This window comes from Anomaloglossus baeobatrachus, chromosome 3 (genome assembly GCF_048569485.1).
Source record: "Anomaloglossus baeobatrachus isolate aAnoBae1 chromosome 3, aAnoBae1.hap1, whole genome shotgun sequence".
Lineage (NCBI taxonomy): Eukaryota > Metazoa > Chordata > Amphibia > Anura > Aromobatidae > Anomaloglossus > Anomaloglossus baeobatrachus.
In genome coordinates, this window is record NC_134355.1 from 114,887,655 (window position 1) to 114,895,154 (window position 7,500).

At 47.8% G+C, this 7,500-nt stretch overlaps 1 protein-coding gene across 4 annotated transcripts in view; it reads left to right on the forward strand.

Annotated features, from left to right (window-relative positions):
* The window catches only part of LOC142296126 (ral GTPase-activating protein subunit alpha-2-like), a 487,199-nt gene that overhangs the window by 100,356 nt on the left and 379,343 nt on the right, over positions 1-7,500 (forward strand). For all 4 annotated transcript variants that reach the window (XR_012751590.1, XM_075339383.1, XM_075339384.1 and 1 more), the window contains exons 6-8: positions 2,840-3,017; positions 5,204-5,319; positions 6,391-6,529. Coding sequence is in view for 3 of the 4 variants with exons in the window: in XM_075339383.1 (XP_075195498.1) it covers positions 2,840-3,017; positions 5,204-5,319; positions 6,391-6,529 (433 nt within the window). In the remaining variant the exon portion in view is untranslated. The remainder of the gene's footprint in view (positions 1-2,839; positions 3,018-5,203; positions 5,320-6,390; positions 6,530-7,500) is intronic.

Below are 7,500 nucleotides of genomic sequence, written 5' to 3' on the forward strand. Positions count from 1 at the left end.
GTTCTCTATATTCATGAGCTGTGTATAACTCCTCCCCCAGCACTGATTGGCAGCTTTCTGCCTATGCACAGTCTACACAGCTGGCAATCAGTGGTGTGGGTTGGGTTATACAGAGCTCTGCAGTCAGATAATTAGTATGTAGTAGAGCTGAGCGTCATCTGGCCCTGCTCCTCCCTGTGTTTTCTGTGGTTGTACATAGGACCACACGGAAATGTCCTGCATCGTTTCATGCTGACCACAATGCAGTAAAGGGGCTGTCTCCTTTCAGACAATTCTGAAATAACAGACCGGCTCTACTCTCCGTCCCCGGGTCCAGCGCTGAGTCTTCGACTGTACTCCGGTGTCTGACATTGGCTGCGGTGCTGGCGTCATGTCAGCAGTGTGGCAGCCCGTTGGAGAGCTTTGTAGCCCTGTGGAAGCAAAATACCCTGTTCAGAGCCGCCAAGGTCACAGTTGCCACACTGTCAGCCCGAAGCCAATGCCGGACTTTGGGAGCAGTGGCAGAGTCGGCGCTGGACCCGGGGACAGATTATTGTCTGCAGAGGGATAACCCCCTTAACTATAGAACATTACTGAGCTGCACTGAGCTTCATCTGTATCTGTGACCAGCATTTATATGCCTTGCCCTGTATTAGTAGAGTACGTCAGTGGCACCTGTCAGCCGGCACCTTGTAGCCATCACCGCCCTTCCCCTTTTGCGGTGATGTCATGTCAAGAAAATGTCAGTATTGTTTCCCTGCGGGTCTCCTCCCTTCCTCTGTACAGGAATATAGAAGTCGCTCCAGTGCCTCGGGCATCTTAAAGGAACAACGTTGCCTCTCTGAGAAGTAGTATTGGGTTTAATTTACAGCAAAATAAGAATAAATCCTTGTGGAGCTGCCGGACTCCGGTGATCCTCAGAGCGATGGCATTGGGAATTTCAGTGACTTATTTTGCTTTTGTGCAGGTTGGACAATCTTAGGCTCTGATCTTATCTGCATTATGGCTTCCATTAATATCGGAAACCTTAACACAGATCCATCCAATGACAGAAAATGCATGGTGAAATACAGACGACTTTGCATCATTTTTAAACAGGAAAATTAGCAATCTGCAACAGAAGTCCTTAATGTTGATGTGACTATATCCTTGTGCCATAAACATTAGGTTACAGACACTGATGGACACAGACAGAAGAGGCCCCTGTGCAAGAGCGGGTGTGTGGGCCCTGTGCAAGAGCGGGTGTGTGGGCCCTGTGCGAGAATGGCGTGTGGGCCCTGTGCGAGAATGGCGTGTGGGCCCTGTGTGAGAATGGCGTGTGGGCCCTGTGTGAGAATGGCGTGTGGGCCCTGTGTGAGAATGGCGTGTGGGCCCTGTGTGAGAATGGCGTGTGGGCCCTGTGTGAGAATGGCGTGTGGGCCCTGTGTGAGAATGGCGTGTGGGCCCTGTGTGAGAATGGCGTGTGGGCCCTGTGTGAGAATGGCGTGTGGGCCCTGTGTGAGAATGGCGTGTGGGCCCTGTGTGAGAATGGCGTGTGGGCCCTGTGTGAGAATGGCGTGTGGGCCCTGTGTGAGAATGGCGTGTGGGCCCTGTGCGAGAGCGGCGTGTGGGCCCTGTGCGAGAGCGGCGTGTGGGCCCTGTGCGAGAGCGGCGTGTGGGCCCTGTGCGAGAGCGGCGTGTGGGCCCTGTGCGAGAGCGGCGTGTGGGCCCTGTGCGAGAATGGCGTGTGGGCCCTGTGCGAGAATGGCGTGTGGGCCCTGTGCGAGAATGGCGTGTGGGCCCTGTGCGAGAATGGCGTGTGGGCCCTGTGCGAGAGCGGCGTGTGGGCCCTGTGCGAGAGCGGCGTGTGGGCCCTGTGCGAGAGCGGCGTGTGGGCCCTGTGCGAGAGCGGCGTGTGGGCCCTGTGCGAGAGCGGCGTGTGGGCCCTGTGCGAGAGCGGCGTGTGGGCCCTGTGCGAGAGCGGCGTGTGGGCCCTGTGCGAGAGCGGCGTGTGGGCCCTGTGCGAGAGCGGCGTGTGGGCCCTGTGCGAGAGCGGCGTGTGGGCCCTGTGCATTCCAATGGCTTATCACAATGCAAAATGCAATGTGTTTTGGAGTTAGAAATGGGCCTCCTTACTTCTTGGGTCCCTGTGCGGCTGCATCAATGATATGTTTGCCCTTAATTAAAGATGGTGTCTGAGATTAGGAAGCAGTCTGCGCCCCACTCCCCAGAATCATGGACTGTGTATGGTGTTGTAGCTTCACACTGTTAATAAGGATAGACTTTATAATCATATCTGCTGAAAACTCCACGTGATGCCACCCACCAGTATAATGCTATGGGAAGCGCTTACCTGATGGCTTCATCTGTTAGCAGCTGCCCCCTTATTATTCCGATCTTCACCCCCGTCTGCAGCACGGCACTCTGGCCAGAACTTGTGAGCAGACCTGTCCATCAGAGACCGCCGATAACCCTGCACATGGCAAGGAAGACTAGAAAATGGCCAGTGAATCGGGAGGCTGATGTACAGGTTTGGTGACGTCTCTCCATCAGGGGCCGTGTCGGGACTGGAGCGCCGTTCTACAGACTGGGGAGATGGCCAGAATAATAGACTAATAGAAGGGATGTCATCGGGGCAGATATTCATTGATTATTGTGCCATTTTCAGGATATTTGTAAAAATATCTTTTATACTGCATAGTAAGTGTAAAACATGACTCCGGCATCAGAGCAAAAGAGCCTTCACTGGGTGGCAGCCACCTGAGAACACCAGCGGTGGCCCCTCCTCTGCATGCTGCGTTCTCTGGCTGTCCTCGTTGTCTTGCATGTCTAGCTTTTGGCACAGGCAGCTTTCTTATATGTAAATGTCTTTTATCCTTAGATACGATGTGAAGGAATGCGGCTGTTTCTTCTCTGGCTTCAAGCTCTGCAGACAAATTGTGGAGAGGAGCAGGCACTAATATTTGCATGCCTTGTTCCCGGCTTTCCTGTCGTCATGTCATCTCGAGGTCCTTGCACACTGGAAACCCTCATAAACCCTACCTATAATTTACCTGATGGTCAGTGACTGCTTTCACCTGCTCATTGTATGCCAGCACTTTACACTAAGGGACAGTATTGTACTCCGATAGTGGAGGTGATAATTGTACTATGATATGCAGAGTATTCTCCCAGAGCTAAAATCAGGGCTAATCTCATTACTGGGGTAGCTGCAGACTCCTGAGGATCCCATGACTTTGCATAGATTGGGATGAATGGATTATTTGTGTGTTTTAGGAACTGTGTCATATGATCATATAAGTTCGAGTATTTTCAGCCAGAACCGGGCGGGAGGCACTAACAGTTAAGTAATCCATTCAGCACCGTAACTATCAGTATAGTCACTGGGCAAGGATTACACGCGTGATTGTGAAGCATTTAAAAAAAAATCTAATCTGAACTTTTGTTTTTAACCATGATTAAAGGGGTGTCCCAACATAAAGACACAAATCAGCTGACAATAGTAAGCTATTTGGACTGGTAAGCCAGATGCCGCCATCTTCGGGTTGCCGCTTCATTATAGGTATTGGTCATTTTTCTTCTAGTGTTTGGCTGGCCATAGCACAGCATTTCAGTAGTTATAGGGAACCTGTCAGGTCCAATATGCATCCAGAACCACGAGCAGTTCTGGGTGTATATTGCTAATCCCTGCCTAACTGTCCCTGTATCTAGTAGTATACATAAAGAGATCTTTAGAAAAAGTATTTCTAAAGATCCTTTATGATATGCTAATGAGCTTAGGGACTAGTCGCAATGGTGATTTTTTTTTTTTTTTCTCTTCTCAGGCGTGCTATCATACTATTCAATGCCCATTGCCCAGCATCAACAGCGGTGCCGCACATACCTGTCCGCTGTCACTGCCTCAGATGCCGGTTTTAGGCTCAGTGCACATGATTATAAGTCCCAGCACTTCGGGTCATTCACACATCCGGCTTCAGAGAGGTCTAGTGCACATGACTGTAAGTGCCGGGACTTCCGATCATGCGCATTGAATCTAAACCCAGCGTCTGAGGCAGTGACAGCAAGCAGGTATGTGCGTCACTGCTGATGACGCTGGGCAATGGCATTGAATAGCATATTAGCACACCCCTGTGTATGTGCTAACATGCTAAAAGGGCAGACTAGTCAAGTGGAGAAAAATGCCCTTCCAACTAATCCCTGCACTCATATTTACATCTCATAAAGAATCTTTAGAAATGCTTTTTCTAATGATCTCTTTATCTATGCTACTAGATACAGGGACAGTTAGGCAGGGATTAGCAATATGCACCCAGAACTGCTCGTGTTGCTTTGTGCATATTGGACCTGACAGGTTCTATATAAGAAAGCCCTTCTCTGCCCCAGCCAGTGTATCACTAGAGAAGGGGGCCGTTAGGATCAGTAGCCGGCCAACCCTTGACACAGATCTAAGAAAGCATGCTGGTATGGGACCCAGGTCGATCAAAATCTGAAGAGGAATGTGAAATCTGTAACTGGCCTTTCAACTACCATGTGTTGTTGGCACAGAGAATTTGGGCTCAGGTCTGATGCTAACCTCTGCACCACATATAATCACATGCCTGAAAGTCTGCTTCCTAATGCACAACCCGCGTGGCTGGCTGTGGGCCTCGCGGCTGGCTGTGGGCCTCGCGGCTGGCTGTGGGCCTCGCGGCTGGCTGTGGGCCTCGCGGCTGGCCGTGGGCCTCGCGGCTGGCCGTGGGCCTCGCGGCTGGCCGTGGGCCTCGCGGCTGGCCGTGGGCCTCGCGGCTGGCCGTGGGCCTCGCGGCTGGCCGTGGGCCTCGCGGCTGGCCGTGGGCCTCGCGGCTGGCCGTGGGCCTCGCGGCTGGCTGTGGGCCTCGCGGCTGGCTGTGGGCCTCGCGGCTGGCTGTGGGCCTCGCGGCTGGCTGTGGGCCTCGCGGCTGGCTGTGGGCCTCGCGGCTGGCTGTGGGCCTCGCGGCTGGCTGTGGGCCGCACTACTTTAAAGTGATGGAAGAGGATAACTGCTGTTTTATGCTTTATTTTTTTATATTATTTGTGTTTTATCGTTTTTTTCTGTAGCTTATGAATGCGGTCAGTACACGACCCTAAGCACTAGACATATAACTGTAATATAAAGTAAATGTTCCCCATGGAAGTGATGATGGATTCAGAATCTACACAAGTCGCCCGTTTACAGGTCACAGGACAAACAATGCCTTGTATGATTACACTGTTTCTATATTTTTAGGTAAAGTTTCTCCTGAGGAAATAATGCCTCTTGTACCTGTGGTTTCTGGTGAGAAAAACCCTGATGATCCAAGCTGCTTTTTCTTACAAATACTGCTGAAATACATGGTAGCACAGGTGAGTGCATGATGATGGCCTCAGGCTTAGTAGTAGTTGTAAATTGCTATTAATGAGGTTGTCCAGCACTTGGCTATTGCTAAACATATCATTAGGAAAAGTCACCAACATCAGATCTCTGGTGGTCCGGATACCCGCCCTTCATCAGATTGTCACAGAATTGGAGCAGCACAGCGCCGTGCACTGTGTAGTGGCCGTCCTCTGGTACTGCAACTCAGCTTCTGTTCCCTTCAGTAGTTTTTACACTTTAGAATACGGGAAGAATATCACTTTTATTGATTTACTTTCTCAATCTATTCAGATAGTACCTTTTTCTACTGTTACATGGTTGACTGTTAAAGGTTCCCATCGATGCGGATGGTCACATTGCAATCTGTGCGAATATATGATTAAATCTCCCTTTTTTTCCACTATTCATGATTCTCTACACCATATCAAGTCCTATATTAATTGCAACACTACATGTAGTTAATATCATGCACTTAAAAGAAGAAAATAAGTGAACATCATACTGATTCTATTCCCATTATAACATGTTTGATCTCTCCATATTGGACTAGCGAAACACTTTTAGGTATGCATCAAGGGAATATGCCTTTCTTCTGTATAGGGGGCATAAAATGAGTTAAAAAAACCTGAGAGATGGAAATTGGAGTAAACTTTTGCTTCTACGTGAAGAGTATTGGATTCTTATATCAAATATTTAATTAAATATGGTTGAATATTTTGTGATTATCTATTTATTGTGACTATCCATGTCACATTCAAGAGTTTGTATCTTGTTGCTCCTATTATTTATTTATTTTTTTTACCCATTTTTTTTTCCGAATTAATTGATGTTACCTTCTTTGTGACTTTCTCCAAAGTTGTGCTCATGAAGGATTTTATATAAACCTTGCATTGTTAGTTTTCTGTGTTTAAAGTGCATCATGCATGTGCTTTTTTGGTTTTTTTTTGGTATGTGCTTTTATCAAAAATGAAATAAAACTTGATTTATTTTTACATATTTTGCATTAGAGCTTAATCTGCTATCTACTTTGTCAGCTTTTTGTCTTCTTTTTACTCTCATAGGCTGCAAGCTTGTCTTGGAGAAATAAGGAGAACCAAGACACGGGCTTCAAGTTTTTATTTAACTTATTTAGAAAGTATTATCTGACTCACTTATTTCCATCATTTACTAAATTGACGAACCTTTATAAGCCCGTGCTTGGTAAGTACAGCAGATCTGTCTGTAGTGCATGTGTTACATATTTATAAGTTATACAGTGTGTCCACCCATATCCTGTCCACCGCCATTAACTTGAGAACGGCGGCAGCTATAGGCACAGAAGTGGTGTCTAGGTATAGTAAAGTAGCCATGCGCTACGCAATGAAACCACCTATAGCGCCACCTGGTGGAAAACAACTGAGTTAGCATTTTTATCTCGAAAACGGAACGAGATAGAGGGAAAAAAAGTGAATTACAAAGTTGTAGGGCATCATCAATTCAATACGAATCGACACCTTGCATACAGAAATGCTATGATTAGAACGTGTAAAACTCACAAGGCTGCGGACGTGAAGCGATACCTCATGGAGACCTTCTTACAAGTCATTGGGTATGGTGGCTGCGTGGAGTGGCCTCCCTGCTCACCTGACCTGACCCCATTGGACTTCTTTCTGTGAGGTAACATCAAACAGCAGGTGTATGCGACCCCTCCACCAACATTGCACTGTCGTATCACAGATGCTTGTGCAAAGGTGTCACATACCATATTGCACAACGTGCAGCAAGATACAGTATGCTGTCCAGAGTCCAGATGTGCATTGCAGCTGACGGTGGCCACTTTCATCATCAAAGTTAAATGAGCGCCATAGGCATGACCTGCATTCAATGTTTTTGGGGGATCATGGGTTTCATATCATAGCATTTCTGTATGCAAGGTGTCAATTCGTATTGAATTGATGATGCCCTACAATTTTGTAATTCTATTTTTTTCTCTCTCATTCCGTTTTTAGATAAAAATGCTAACTCTGTTGTTTTCCACCAGGTTTCATTGCGTAGCGCATGGCTACTTTACTATACCTAGACACCGCTTCTATGCCTATAGCTGCCGCCGCTCTCAAGTTAATATCAGTGGACACACTGTGTATATTCTATTCCTTACTACTGATTGCTGAATATTTTCTCAGATGCCAATG